Source organism: Chinchilla lanigera, unplaced genomic scaffold, assembly GCF_000276665.1.
Source record: "Chinchilla lanigera isolate Chin_1 unplaced genomic scaffold, ChiLan1.0 scaffold00105, whole genome shotgun sequence".
In the NCBI taxonomy this organism is placed as follows: Eukaryota; Metazoa; Chordata; class Mammalia; order Rodentia; family Chinchillidae; genus Chinchilla; species Chinchilla lanigera.
Genome location: NW_004955506.1, coordinates 5943394 through 5959221, shown reverse-complemented (window position 1 = coordinate 5959221; position 15828 = coordinate 5943394). Strand labels below are relative to the sequence as shown.

The 15828-nt window shown below is 44.8% G+C and overlaps 1 protein-coding gene across 1 annotated transcript in view; it reads right to left on the bottom strand.

Annotated features, from left to right (window-relative positions):
* Prpsap1 (phosphoribosyl pyrophosphate synthetase-associated protein 1) overlaps positions 1-8012 on the bottom strand; it is a 36449-nt gene extending 28437 nt beyond the window's left edge. The window contains exons 1-2 of the mRNA XM_005407435.2: positions 7340-8012; positions 3109-3161 (exon numbers count right to left, since the gene is read on the bottom strand). Coding sequence (XP_005407492.1) covers positions 3109-3161; positions 7340-7509 — 223 coding nt within the window. The 5' untranslated portion in view covers positions 7510-8012. The remainder of the gene's footprint in view (positions 1-3108; positions 3162-7339) is intronic.
* Positions 8013-15828: the final 7816 nt, after the last annotated feature.

Below are 15828 nucleotides of genomic sequence, written 5' to 3'. Positions count from 1 at the left end.
TTCAAAGGATACTCAACTTGTACTAAGGAAGGATTAATAAGTCAAAAACTTTGCATTTTATAAACATTCTGGTGGAAGCTGGATGTGGTGGTGCATACCTGTAATCCCATGCTAAAGCAGGAGGATCATAGTTTCAGGCCAGCTTGAGCAACTTAGCAATACTGTCTCAAAGTAAAAAAATGAAAAAGAGCTGGTGATGTACCTCAGTGTAAAGGCCCAGAGTTCAACTCTCAGTACTGCCAAAACAGAAAAGAACTAGTCTGGTAGAGGTAGGCAGAATGGACTTAGAGCTGCTAGCAACGGAGACAGGAAGGCCTGCTGGAAGCTATTGCTCCAGAGAGAGAGATAAGTAGGCCTAACCCAATCATGGAGAGGTGGGGAAAAGGAACTTCATTTCCAGTCTTCTCTTTCCTAAGCGCTTCACTTCATGAGATCCCCTAACACATCACTAGGAATTAAACTGGTGATTGCTAAAGACAGTACTTCACCTATCTACATTCAGCTTCAGATTTTAGATACTAATATCTCCTGATTTCCCCAGGCAGTGAAGTTTTTGTTTTGTTGTTGTTTTGAGACAAAATAAAACACTATATAGTTCAGGCTGGCCTTGAACTCACTATGTAGCACAGACTGGCCTCAAATTCATGACGATCCTCCTACCTCAGTCTCCCAAGTGCTGGGATTACAGGAATGAGACTGGCTAATAAAGTTTTCAAGTCACCAAGGAAAAAGCTTCAAAGTGTGGAAGCTGATGAAGAATACGTGGGGTTAATTAAACACATGCGACTTATATACCTGAGAATGTGTACTTTCCACTCAACTACCCATTAAACTATCTTTTCCTTCTCTTGAGCTTTGCTTTTTTTAGACCCCACCCATCACTAAGTCTTAATAATTAATCTCAGCAAACTCTTTACAGACAGTTACATCTTAGAAAGGGAACTGTAGACAAAAAAGGAAAAGCACCTAGGCTTCGAAATTTGCAAAAATAATTCAAAAGGATCCTGCACCACTCTGCCTTTGCAATGAATAAGAACACTATAATCTGAAGTATGTGGCCACAGTAGGAGGGTTATAATACAGCATTTATGGAGCACTAGCCATCAGCAAAGCACCTTCAAGCATTCTCAGTTAATATTACAATACAGTTCTTCACACAACCCAGAGGGAAGCAAAAGTGGGTTATCAACTCAATGTGAGAGTCTATAAAGAAAAAAAAGTTAAAGATGGAAAATTTAAAGAGGTCTTCTTTTGAGGGTGCTCCACCACTAAGCCATATCCCCAGACGTTTTGAGGGGGAGTCAGATGAAAAATTGAACCCAAGCTTTCACACTGGGCTATACCTCTAGCCCTTTAAAAATTTGTTTTGTTTTGTTTTGTTTTTTTGAGACAGGCTCTTGCTCTACAGTCCAGGCTGGACTTAAACTCACTATGTAGCCCAGGCTGGCCTTCAAATTGCACGATCTTCCTGCCTCAGCCTCCCATGTTGAGATTACAGTTGGACTATCACAGCTGGGTTTTAAAACAATTCTTTTTTAAAAAACAATTTTTTATGTATGTATGGATGTATGTATGTATGTATGTACGTACATACGTCTTTTTGAGACTGGGTCTCACTATGCAGTTCAGGCTGACCAGGAGCTCACTTTGTAGCCCAGGCTGACCTCAAACTCGAGACGATCCTCCTGCCTCAGTCTCCCAGTGCTAGGATTAAAGGCGTGGGCCACCACACCCAGCCTTAAAACAATTTTAGAGACAGAGTTTTGTTAAATTGCTAAATTGCCCAGGCTGCACTTAAACTAGCAATCCTCCTGCCTTAGCCCCTCTCTTTGCTTGGATTATATAAGCATCAGATTGCTCCTGATGTCATTTGATGACCTTCTAAAACAAATAAATGTACGTATTCATGAAAGTAAGAAGTATTTATCAAATACAAACCAATATAGAAGATATAGGGTCTGGGGATGTAGCTTAGTGGCACAAGCACCTGCCTGGCAAGCGCAAGGTCCTGAGTTCGATTCCCAGTACTAAAATCAAAACAAAACAAAAAAAAAAAACTGGACAGAACATTATTTGGCTGGGGATATAGCTCAGTGGCACAAGTGCATGCCTGGCAACACAAGGTCCTGAGTTCAATTCCTGGTACCTAAAAACAAAACAAAATAAAACGAAACAAACGAACAAAAAAACCCCACACAAATAATTTGGGCTGGGAAGATGGCTCAGTGGCACAGTACCTGCCTGACAAGTGCAAGGTCTTGAGTTCAATTCCTAGTACCAAAAAAAAAAAAAAAAAAAAACAACCATTCCTCTGATTAATTTAAACCCAGCACTCGGAAGGCTCAGGCAAGAGGATCGTTGCGAGTTCAAGACCAGCCTGGGCTACAAAGTGAGCTCAAGGCCAGCCTGAACTGCATAGCGAGACCTTGTCTCAAAAAGACCTGTATTATCTCCTTTTTCATTTTAAAACAACAGGATATTTGTATCACTGTGGAAGAAAGGAGACATCAGAAGAGAACAAGGAGGTCAGGCCCTAGGCAAGTACAAAACAAATATGCATACCTTCAATGTCAAACATAAAACGCTTCTGTCTGAAATATATAGTAAGAACTAGTCTCATAAAACCAAAAAATGTTTCTGAGTAATAGCTGCCTCTTTCTCTGTCCTTTTCTTTGTGGGGGGGGGGAGTATTAAGGATTGAAAAGATTGCACCAAGGGCCTTCACACTGAGCTATATCCCCAGCCCTTTCTTTATTTTTGTATTCTGACACAAGATCTTCCTAAATCACTAAATTATCCAGGTGGGACTTGAACTTGTGATCCTTTTGCCTAAGCCTGCCAGAGTGCCAGGACTGCAGGCTTGTATCACCACTCTTGCTTTACTGTTTTGTAATAGCATGCAGGCTTAAAAAAATTGCCAGCTGACTAAACATTGGAGAGTAGAAAAGATTTTTAAGAAACAACTTACTGAGTATTTCACTTCTGAATGCTCCCTGCTTGTCTGGAGTAGCTGTCTGCTTCTCTCTTCTCTTTTCTCCCATAATAAATGGCCTTCTTTTATATTTTTTTATAAAAAAAAAAAAAAAAGAAAAGAAAGAAATAACTTACCTCCATTGGTCTCTTGGTATACAACAGATTTCCCCAATTCAGCACCAAGTCGCCTACAGGCCAAAAGAAAAAGGCAATTAAGATTTTTAAAATCCAGTTCATATGCATATATTTTAACAAAAAGACTCAAAGAACTAGACAGGCATTGTTTCCAAAACAATTTTGAAAGTCTAAGCTGAGGCTGTAGATCGGAGCTGCTGAGGTTATAGCTGAGAGGTAGAGCACCTGCCTAGCAAGTGCAAGGCCCTAGGTTCAATCTCAATCACTGCAAAAAAAAAAAAAAAAAGAAAATCAAAAAATAACAAAAACTGGGCTGGGGACGTAGCTCAGCAGCGTAAGCACTTGCCTGGCAAGCCTGAGGTCATGAGTTCGATTCCCGGAACCAAAAAAGAAAAACAACAACAAAAAACTATCTAGATGTTTATGGATATGGTGGTGCATGCCTATAATCCTAGCAGCACTCAGAAGGCTCAAGGGCAGGCTGGGTTACATAGTGAGTTCAAGATCAGCCTCAACTACAAAGTAAGACCCTGTCCCACCTCAAAACAAAACAAAAACAAAATAAAGTCTAATTCATGCCCAGCATGGTGGCACACACTCATAATCCCAGTAATTTGGGAAGTTGAGGCAGGAGGATTGCAAGTTGGAAGCCTATGTAGTCAATTTAGTGAGGCTCTGTCTCAAAATCTTTTAAAAAAGATTGAGGATATATAGGTCAGTGCTTAAGTGCTTGCCTAGCATGCACAAAACTGGGTTTAACCCTCAGTACTGCAAAAATAAATAAATAAACCAACCACACACAAAAAGCTATTTTTTTTTAACAACCAGAAATACAAACAAGAATTAGATACTATATAATGTTAAAAAATAGTGGTTTTCAAAGTCTTTATCATGCTGGGCCTGGTAGGGCACGCCCGTGACCTCAGCACTTGGAAAAAAACCCAACAAGTAAAAAAATAGTTTTTAATAGCACTATGACTTTACAAGCAAAATGATATGACATAAAGACAGAATCTATTTTAAAATACTCCAGCCAGGTATACACATAGAATGGAGTATTATTACACTTAATAGGAATGAAATTCTAGTGCTGTATGTGAACTTTGAAAAAATTATGCCAAGTAAAATAAGCCAGACACAAAAAAACAACCATTGTATGATTTCACATACAGGAACTACGTAAAGACAGAAATTCAAGACAGAAAGTAAAAGAAGTTATCAGAGGATGGGAGGAGGGGAGAATGGAGAGTTCATATAACAAGGGTGTAGAGTTACTGGCTGGAATGATGAACATGTGGAGACGGATGGTAGTGACAGCTGCTCAATACTGTGAATGTGTTTAGTGTCAAAAAACTATACACTTAAAATGTGCTAAAATGGCAAGTTTTATTTTATTTATTTTAGTCTTTTTTTGGTCTTTTTGAGACAGGTTTTCATAGCAGTTCAGGTTGGCCTTAAACTCATTTTGTAGCCCAGGCTGGCCTCAAACTCACAGCAATCTTTCTGCCTTAGCCTCCCAAGTGCTGGGATTACAGCATGGAGCTATCACATTACCCATGCTATGGATATTTTCTCAATATTTTTAATACTCTAGCTAAAACAAGAGTGCAAGAGCAGATGAAAAAATGATTAGTAAAAAACTCAATGGAGAAACTCAATGAAATACACATGTGGATTAAGAGTAACACATATGTATCCAGCTGTGGTGGTATGCCTGTAGTCCCACCTGTTGGGAGGCAGAGGCAGGAGGACTGACAGAAGTCAAGGCCAGATTGAACTAGAGAGTGAGACCTTGTCTCAAAAAGCAAAAAAACCAAAAAACCAAAACAAAACAAAAACCGAGTGTGATGGCACACGCCTGTAATCCCAGCACTTAGGAGGCTGAGGCAGGAGGATCATTGTGAGTTCGAGGCCAGCCTGGTCTACAAAGTGAGTTCAAGACCAGCCTGAACTGCATAGTGAGATCCTGTCTCAAAAAGACAAAACAAAGCAAAAAAAACCCTAAAAACAAAAAACCACATGTGGCTGGGTGTGGAAGCAATGCCTGTAATCCCAGATGAGGCAAGTTTACCAGTTCAAGGCCAAAGTGGGCCACAGAAACAGTCTCAAAACAACAAAAACCTCATATTTAATTTATATATATATACATGTCCTAGAAAAGTAATGTAATGCATCTCTTTTGTTGGCTAAAGTAATCAAAAAAGTTTAAAGATCCATTTTTGAAATTCAGATCCAAAAAGAATTAGAAATCACAACCTCTCTTTTTTTTTTTTTTCCTGGTCTTTTTGAGACAGGTTTTCACTATGCAGTTCAGGCTGGCCTGGAACTCACTTTGTAGCTCAGGCTGGCCTCAAACTCGCAGCAATCCTCCTGCCTCAGCCTCTCAAGTGCTGGGATTACAGGCGTGCACCACCACACCGGCCTACGAATCACAATCTCAAAACAAACAAAAAAAGAAATTGTAACTTCAAGGGTCATCCACTCTGGTGATTTTCAAACTTTTTCTTTTCAAGTAAAATCTTTGTTCTCCAAGTAAAACATTACTGAGAGGTTCAGGTATAGCTCAGTGGTACAGTGTTTGCTCAGCACATGCAAGACCCTGGGTTCAACCTTCAGTACAGCCAGAAATAAAATACACACTCATATCCACCCAAATTTTACTAGAAACTCAATATAAAATAGGTCAAGGAGCCAGGCGTGGTGACACACGCCTGTAATCCCAGCACTCGGGAGGCTGAGGCAGGAGGATTGTTCTTTGTTCAAGACCAGCCTGGAGGCTACAAAGTGAGCTCAAAGCCAGCCTCAACTGCATAGCCAGACCCTGTCTCAAAAAGAAAAGACAAAACAAACAAAAAAACAGAAAAAAAAAAAAAAACAGATCAGGAAGTATTTACAAAAATCATTTACAGTAGCTTCAAACCTTTTGAATATAGTGAGAAAGAACCTAAGGAAAAAAAACACAAAAAAGCAAACCAGGTGTGGGAGTGCACACCTGTAATCCCAGCACTCAGGAGGCTGAGGCAGGAGGACTGGCGTAAGTTTGAGGCCAGCCTGAGCTACACAGTGAGTTCAAAGCCAGCTTAAACTACACAGTGAAACTCTGCCTCAAAATGATTTCCTGCAATTATTGACCAGCCCTGAAAATTCATGGAGAAATCATTTATTAGATTAACTGCTTAGAATGTGAAAATGACTTTGTTAAAAGACAAAGCATTCACTGTGTGTTTTATATTCTTAACAAGTAGGACTCTGGGTTCCTCCAAAAGTGGCAACGAGAAAAAAGGGTCTCTTAGTAAACAGGGCCACTATGTGCCTGCATTGTTCTAGGCGCTTGCACTCCACTAGCTCTGTCAGGGGCACAATGTCCCCATAAACAGACTCACGACCATTTTACAAAGGCAGTTTAGGAAAATCAAGTTTTGGGAGGGGGAAGAGGAAGTAAGAAAACCAAGATGTGCTCCATAGATGTGTACCCACTCCCGATGACGAATGTAATCACTATGTACTGCAAACATGAGCTAATAAAAAAAAGAAAAGAAAATCAGGACTCCTGCCTGACGTCGCGGAGCTGTTAACTGTCAAGCCTGAGAAGGCATCCCAGAGCTGTGCGATCCCAAAGGCCACCTCTGACCAAACGCTTCTTTGGGTCAAAGGACTGGGAAGGGCCGATCCAACCTCAAGCTGACTTCCACACAGGGCTGGCCTATCACCGCCCCCAGCCCGATCCCTAGGGCTGTCTTCTCGCCCCGCCCTGCCCTGCCCCACCTGCCCGCACCTTTGGTCTGTGCAAGGACCCCCCGCCCTGCCCTGCCCCACCTGCCCGCACCTTTGGTCTGTGCAAGGACCTCTCATTAGGACACGGGGGTCAGAGCCAGAGGACAACTCCAGCCGGGGTGAGCGGGGCAGACGCCCCTCTCCAAGGGTTAGGAAGGCTCCCACCGCCTTGGGATAGGAGCGCGGCGATGAAAAAAGGGGGATGGCCCAAAGAATTGAGGGGACGCTAATTCACTAAGTCGGCTCACAGCCTCTCAGCCGCGACACTGGGGGAAAGGGGTGGCTCGCGCCCCTCCGGGAGTCGGTCCAGCTCTGAAACGGCACGACCCCCCCCCCTGCCCCCAAGGAGGCGGCTCCCAGCTGCCCTCGGCCGCGGAGGGGGAGGGGGGGTGCGAGGACGCCCCGGCAGGGGCCCCGCGCCGAAGGGGGCATCCCCGGCCCCGGGGGCGCCGCTTACTCGGTGATGCGCTTGGCCAGTTCCGTGCAGGCGGCCGTGGAGTTGGCCGAGAAGACGCGGTAGCCGGTGCGAGCGGCGTTCATGGCTGGCGGGGCCGCGGGGTGGGCTCGCGGGGCGCGGAAGGCCGAGTGCGGGTTCAGCGGGGGCAGCAGGAGCAGCTTCTTGGGCATCGTCCGGCCCGAAGCGCGGTGACAGCCGCCCGCCCGGGGCCGGACCCGGGAGCGGCTCTCAACGAGGAGACCGCGAGGCCAGGCGCTGGGTGAGGAGAGACGCTGAGAAACACACGAAGAAGACAAGGGGCACGAGACCCCAGCCCTTCGCGTCCCAGAATAACGAAGCGCCTGTGCTCAGTCCAAACTCACAGCGTCCCACACCTCACCCACTTCCGAACCGACTGTCGCGAGGCCGCGCCCCCTCCTGGCGTCTGAGGGAAGTCGGCTAGAGTCTCCCGCAGAGTCGCCATCTCAAGTGAGGGCAAGGAGGTGTGCAACTCTTCCGATGCTGTTCTATCTACGGACGCATCGCAGATTCTCTCCGCCACTTGCTTTTGTCGCTCCAAGAGAAGCTCTTTTGCTCTGACGGTGTGAGTGGTGCACTCCAGTTTGAGAGTGGTCTCAGCCGCTTTCAACTTTTTTTGCCAGGACCCAAAATGTCGTACATCTGTGGAAGTAGACGATCTAGCTTCGCATCTCGATGATAACACAGTTCCGGCACCCTTCGGGGCGCATGCGCCCAGCTGGGGTTTATTTAAAAAAGAGAAGCCAGGGTTCTTTCCAGCTTTTTATCTGCCAAAGTGAAATACCTCGATATTGAACTACTCCTGAGCCAGATCATTAAGGCTTTCCTCAGCCCCCTGCCTTGTATCTGCATTTGAAACAAGGTTGCCTGAACGTGTCACCGTCTTTGCCATCATAGTTACTTGAAGTCCCTCTTCATCCCCTTCCATACGCCCTCTTCCCTCAAAGACCCCCTTGTAGGGTCGCATCTGGTCATCTCAAGCCACCCTGACTGGTGCACTGTGCCCTATGTAGAAGTTTGTATTTTATGTTATTTTTTTAACCTTTGTGAACATGTGTCTCTATGCTAGGATACAAGTACTAACAATGTTTCCTATGTTACGTCCCAGCATTCGGGGCAGGGTTGTGACTGCTGGAAGCGCACAGCCAGTACTGATTGAATTTGGTCCAAGAGGAAAGTAAAGGACAAGGAAACAGTGGCGTCGCTCGTTATGGGCCGCCCCAGGATGAAAAAAGCGAGGTGTCCCCTCTCACATTAGCACTACTGCAGTCTGAAAATGTCTGCTTGCTGTGACAGCGGACCTAAAGGATCAATAGATTGTGACTCAGCATGGTTTGAGACCTGAGGCTTCAGGATTTAGAAACTGAATCCTTTTAGGGCAATAGCCTCCAAGGCCAAGATCTTCCTCTGGGCTCTAGAAGCACTGCTTTGCCTGACCCCTATCTGTGACAGCGTGTAAACCAAACGCAGGGAATAGTGCGCGGGCGTGTTGGGCAGCCAGGATTGCAGAACTTTGTGAAACTGAAGCGTGGAGGATGAAGGATTGAGCCCAGCTTGGAAAACTTAGCAAGACTCTGTTTCAAAAATAAATTTTTTTTTAAAGAAAAGAGTTGGAATGTAGTACAGTACAAAGGCCCTGGTTCACTATCCAGTGCCACAATAAAGCAAAACAAAACAACCAGTGGCTAGTCTAGGCCCAATTATGTAACCGTCACACACATGTGCAGCTAGTATAGTTAGAGACAAAGGAGCTGAGTAAGTCACTCCTTTCCCACCATCTCACTCTAAACAGCACCCAACAGTTACTCCTGCTTCCTTATCCTAATAGGAGAGTAAAGATATTAGGATCTCTATAAGGGAAATATTATAAGTCCCAACCTGCTAAATGTGTGACATGCAGAGTTTGTGTCCTCTAAAATTGAAGAATGAATTTTAGGAACAACAGAAGTTAAGAGTAGGAATATTGGGCTGGGGATGTAGCTCAGCAGTGCAGCGCCTGCTTGGCAAGCGCAAGGTCCTGAGTTTAATTCGTGGCACCAAACAAAAAAAAAATTTAAAAAGAGTAGGAATATTTATTGAGGAGAAGTACAGCTCCTGAGAGGCAGGAGGGGACCCAAAAGTGGGCTGCCAAGGACCCCACTTTTCAGAGGAAGTTTTATAGAGCAAAAACTACGTGGGTAAAATGTGGGTTAAAGCTATGAACAACCAATAAGGTTGTAAGTATAGTTGCGTAGGTAAGAGTGATCCAATGGGGAAAGAAGTTACGTAACAAGTGTATATAGAAAGAACGAAGAACTTTTTAAGAAGTCATGAGTCCAAGGTTTTGGCCACCCACCTATGTGAGTGATGTCTATCTAGATTTCATTAGACCAGGTGTTACAGCTTATCTCTGGCCTGGTCTTTCCCTGTTCATTTTGAGGCCTGGCCTCCAACAGATGTGCCTCTGGCCACAGTTGTAACGAGTTTTCATCTCTGCCTGGATTCTCTCAAAGACCTAGCCCTATCTGACTGCCTATAATATTTCTACATGGTTTAGCTGTCTGTAATACTAAGATGGGCACAAAATGAGATAACAGCCTAGGCTATCGTTACACCCTAGATGGCAGACCACTGGCACCAAGGGAGATTCAGGCACCTAAAGCCAGAGGTACCTGGCCTTTACATTCTGAAAGCGTGTCTATCTACAGGAGATTGCTGGGACTAGATAAGGGTAGAGCCCCCAAGATGGGACTGGTGCCCTTCCAAGAAGAGGAAGAGACACCAGAGCTTCTGTGTCCTTGCCATGTGGGGGCACAGTGAGAAGCTGATTGTGTCCCCTCTTTTCTCTTTTTCCTATTGCTACTGCTATCTTTCCGGGGATCTTCAGTAACCATAGCTACTTAGTACTTACTACTGGGTGTAGGCTTGGCAATTCTTTCTTTGTCGTATACAAAAACCGGGACTATTACTGACCCAATCAACTGTAACACAGCTAATGGACATGAACATAAATATGTTACCTTCAAAAATGAAAGAGAGCCAGGTATGGTGGCACACTCCTGCTATCCCAGCACTTGGGAGGCCAAGGCAGGAGGATCACTGGGAGTTTGTGTCAGCCTGGGCAACATATTGAGTTCAACACTAGCCTGCACTACATAGTGAGACCCTGTCTCAAAAAACAGAACAAATAAACAAAAACCAAAAAGAAAGCCCAACAAAGCCAAGTATGGTGGTGCACACTTGCTATCTCAGCACTTGGGAGGCTGAAGCAGGAGGATCACTACAAATTCAAGGCATAGGCAAGAAGGTTGTTTGAGCTCAAGACCAGCATGGCCTACATAGTGACTTCAAGGCTAGTCTCAACTATATAGTGAGACCCTGTCTCAAAAAAGCCAATAGGCAGTATGTGGTGTGTGGTGGCACACACATCTATAATCCCAGCACTCGGAAGGCTGAGGCAGGATGATCGCCACAAATTCAAAACCATAGCGACTACACAGTGAGTTTAAGTCTAGCCTGAACTATATAGTGAGACCCTGTCTCAAAAACTAAAACAAAAACAAAACAAAAAAACCCCTGCAGCTTCAACCAGGCTTGGTGGTGCAGGCCTGTAATCCCAGCTCTTGGGAGGCTGAGGCAGGAGAATTGCCATCAATTTGAGGCCAGCCTAGACTACATAATGAGTTCAAGACCAGCCTGAACGATATACCAAGACTGTACCTCAAAAAAACCAATTAATAAATAAAATAAAAACTGCAACTTCAGGATGCAAAAGAAGTTTCCCAAGGTTACAATTATTTTTTTCCCATTCCAAGTTACTCCTAAATTCCTAAATCTTAAAAAAAATGCAGATTGGGCCTGTAATTTTCTCTTGTAAAATGGTCCTTTCACCAGTGAATGGACCATCACTTTTCAAATTGCAGCTTTCCTCTCCTCAAAACACATAAATATACCAGCTCCAGACCATAATCCAGCCATTCTATGAACACCACACTCCCTTCTGAGTGTGAACTTTTTTCTGCTACATCTTTTCTGTGCCTCCTACTGACATGTGCTGAGAATTCTTCAGCGATAGGAGTCAGCAAACTCATTAGCAAAGGCAAAAGATAGCAGAAAGCCCCTGTGACACAGTGCCCTCTACTGGCCCTTGAGCTACTTGAGCAGTCGCTTCTGCTGTACTGGTTCCACTACTGCATCCTCGCCAGCTATTTCAGCACGTGGTACATAGTAAGTAAGCATTCAGGAAATGCTTGTTAAAAGGGGGAGGGCCAAACACTTCTGGGGGCTCACTTCCCAGCATCAGGATGAGCTTTGCAACAATGTGGGGATGCTGCAGGCTGGCTGGTGTTTGTGTCCCCAGAATTCACAGGCTGAAGCCCTGTTCCTGGTGTACGGTGTTAGGAGGTAGGGTCTATCTACAGGAGATTGCTGGGACTAGATTAGGGTAGAGCCCCCAAGATGGGACCGGTGCCCTTCCAAGAAGAGGAAGAGACACGAGAGCGTCTGTGTCTTTGCCATGTGGGGACACAGTAAGAAGCTGACTGCCTGTAACTCAGAACCCGAATATGCTGGCTCTCTGATCTGAGGCTTCCGGCCCACCAGCACTGTGAGAAAGAAGTTCCTGTTGTACTCAGAAGGCCGAGGCAGAAGATTGTGAACTAGAGGTCAGCCTGCCAATTGAGCAAGACCCTGTCTCAGTGACAACAGTAAAAAAACAAACAACTTTTGTTCTTTAAACTGCCCATCTGGAATGTTTTGTAGTGGCCCAAACAAAGACAGTCATGCTGTGCCTGGCCAGGGCATCACGCCTCTGTGTCCTGTCCATCGACGTTTGCTCTTTGAAGACTCACTGGCTTATAATGAACCAAGTGGCAAAAGAACCTGATTTAGAAATTCTCTGAGTCTTATTTTCCTGCCCTTGTCCTTAAGAGAAAGAGGGTGCACAGGGAAACTGAGGGTGAGAGGGCAAAGAGGATGTCCAGGGCAACTCAGATGTCTTTGGAGGTTTTTATTATTGAATAAAAGCCTAAATTCAGCAGGGTATGGTGGTGCACGTCTATAATCCCAGCATCTGGAAGGCTGAGGTGGGAAGATGCCAAGTTTAGGCCTAACCTGGGTAATTAAGCAATTTAGCAAGACCTTGACTCAAAATTAAAAATTAAAGAACAGGCTGGTGATATAGTTCAGTGCAAAGGCCCTAGATTCAAATTCTGGTGCTATGTACATGTAAGTGTGTACACACACACACACACACACACACACACACACACAAAGTCTAAGTTCCAGAGGCAAAGAACTAGAGGGTTCCTATGTCACCAGCCCTGGAGAGAGGTGACCCTCCCATGGTAGGGAGAGTACAATCTGCGAGGTGGGGCACTAGCCCTCCCCCGGGGACTCTCAGGACAGGAAAGGTGGAGGGCCAGAGGCCTTTCCTCTGGCCTCCTTTATGCATCAGTCTTGGTACATGATGTCTGGAGTCAGATTTGCTTCTGTTAAGTAAAGTTTAGGAGCCTATCATGCCAGCACTCTAGGAGGCTCAAGCAGGAGGACTGAAAATTTGAGCTCAGCCTGGGCTATTTATTTATTTTGTTATTTGAGACAGAGTCTCACTATGTAGCCCAGGCTAGCCTGAAATTCTTGATCCTCCTGCCCCAGCCTCTGGAGTGCTGGGGTTCCAGGCATGTACCACCACTTATGGAAGTGGGCAATTTATCAACTTAACAAGACTCTGTCTTAAAATTTAACAAAAGAGTGGCGGGGTGTGGGGGTGTGCTGGAGATGAAGCTCAATATGAAGGCCCTGGGTTCAATTCCCATTTCAGAAACAAACAAGCAAACCAAGTCCTGGAGGCAAAGTCATGCCTGTTACACAAGTGTGTTTTTTGTTTAGGTTTTTCATTCTTTTGCAGTGCTTGGGACAGAATCCAGGGCCTCATGCATGCTAGGCAAATGCTCTGCCACTGAGCTACACCCCAACCCACAAAAGACTTTCAAAACCATATAGACTGGATGTACTCATCCCAGAGCGCTGCTCCCAGCCTCCTCTGCCCCAGCTTGGGGATGTAGTCTGGCTAGGACACAGCCATCCATTCATTTTCATGTTAACTGCAATTGCTTTCCACCTACAGCGACACGGGTGACACCTGGCAGCAGAGGCTGCCTGGCCACAAAGCCTACATGTTTACCGTCTGCTTCTTTACACAAAGGGTTTACACAGCGATCTCAATTATATAAAAATAAAACATGTATGTATTTGATACGTATGGTAATGATCTCCACTCTGGTGTTAGAGGCTGTCTTTTTCATTTCTTTTCTTACAGTCTTCTCTGAAGTTTCCAAATTCCATGGGTTACATTTATAGTCCGTTCTTCATGCAGTTTATTAAAGAAGGAAGCACCACATTTGTTTTCCCTACTGGAGATGTGAGGGTCCATACGCTGCAGATTTCAGTTGCCAGGAGGGGCTCCAGGTGGTGGAACTGGTGGGGACCAGAGGGTTTGTGAGCCAAGACGACAGACGTCTCCCACCTGGCAGGGTGCCTGGACTAACAGGCTGAGCCAGTTCCCATCTTCCCCCCAGCATTTTGTTTTCGATATGTTTTTGAGAGATTTCAAGATGACCCAAAAGTGAAAGAACTCCCAGTGAACGTCTATTCTCACACACTACAAGCGACTGCTTATCAACACCTTCCAGTATAGTACTGGTGTATTGCAGCCCACTTTCTTTTCACACCTAATGACAAGATTTTTGCCATCATGCTTATCTCTGCTCTTCACTGAGGGAGTTAATTCTGGGTGGTTTAATCAACAGAAATATAAGTGGGGCATAGCAGCACGTGACTGCACTGACGCTCCTGGATTAACCAAGGAGCTCCAGCCCAGGTCCCATGACTGGGTTGTTAGTGAATTGGTCACTAAGCGAGGAACTGTGTATAGCATGTACATTACAATATTCAGGACAAGCAAATGGTCAAAGGAAACTCTAACTTGATGACTTTGCTTTTACTGGCATAACTTACACATAATACTGTCCTGTGTAACAGAACGTAAAACTACAGCTGTATAGTGCAATCAGCAAAAACTGCAGTACTGCATAAACAAGATGTACTGTACGAAAAAGACACTGAGGTGCTATAAACAAGATGTACAGGACTATACAAAAAAAGATGAGTCGTAAGTTCGAGTAGTTGTTCAACAGGTAGCTCATTAAATGAGTAAGTGTAATCCCCTATTCTGGAGGCTGAGGCAGCAGGATCACATGAGTTCAAGGCCAGCCTGGATTACATATTAAGACCCTGTCTCAAAACAATCAACTAGCAACAAAAACAGAAATGTATTTTCTCATTTCTGGAGCCTGGAAGTCCAAGATCAAGATGTCCACAGAGTTGGCTTCTCCTGACAGCTCTTTCCTTGGCTTGCAGATGGCTGCCCTCTCTCTGTGTCTTTGCGTGATCATCCCTCTGTGTGTCTGTGTTCTAATCTCCTCTTACAAGGACACCTGCCATATCCTGTTGGGGTGAATCCCCTCCTTAAAGACCCTGCCCCAGCCAGAAGCGGTGCCCAGACCTATAATTCCAGCACTCTCAAGAGGCTAAGGCAGGAGGATCACTAAATTCCAGCCTAGCCTGGGCAGTTTAGCAACTTCATGAGACCCTGCCTCAAAATATAAAATAAGAACTTGCATGATGGCACATGTCTCCAATCCCAGCATTCTAGGCGGCTGAAACAGGAGGTACTCATCAAGTTTGAGTATCATCTGGGCAATGTGGTACAGTAAGTTCTTGTCACAAAACAAAAATTAAAAGGGCTGAGCAAGTAGCTCAGTGAGAGGGCCCTGGGTTCAATTCTGAGCACAAAAAACAAACAAACAAACAGTAGCTGGGCATGGTGGTCCATACCTGTAATCCTAGCATTCAGAAGGCTGGGGCAGGAAGATTGTAGCAAGTTTGAGACCAATTTGAACTGCATAGTGAGACTGAGTCTCAAAAAACGAACAAATAAAAAATAAATAAATAAAGTTGGGGGTGTGGGTAAATGTTAAGGCTTTGGGTTTAATTGCCAGCACCGTAAATAAATAAAAAGGGCTGGGGAAATAGTTCAGGGCTAAGGCCCCACATTCAGCCACCAGTACCTAAAACAAAACAAAATAATAATAAGAACTGCCCCCAAACACAATCACATTCTGAGGTTATAGGGATTAGTATTTTAGTATATGAATTTTAGGAGGCACAGAGTTTGGCCCATGATAGTAATCGTAATAGGAAACCAAAGTATATTTTGAAATATCTCTTATATTTATTAAAAGACAGGCCAAACATGATGGTGCACACCTGTAATCCCAGCACTCAGGAGTCTGAGGCAGGAGGATCACAGTGAGTTTGAGGCCAGCCTGGACTACATAGAGTTCACGGTGAGCCTGAAATATGAAGTGAGACCCTGTCTCAGAAAACAAAAAAAAAAAGCTGGGCGTGGTGGCGCAGGCCTATAATCCCAG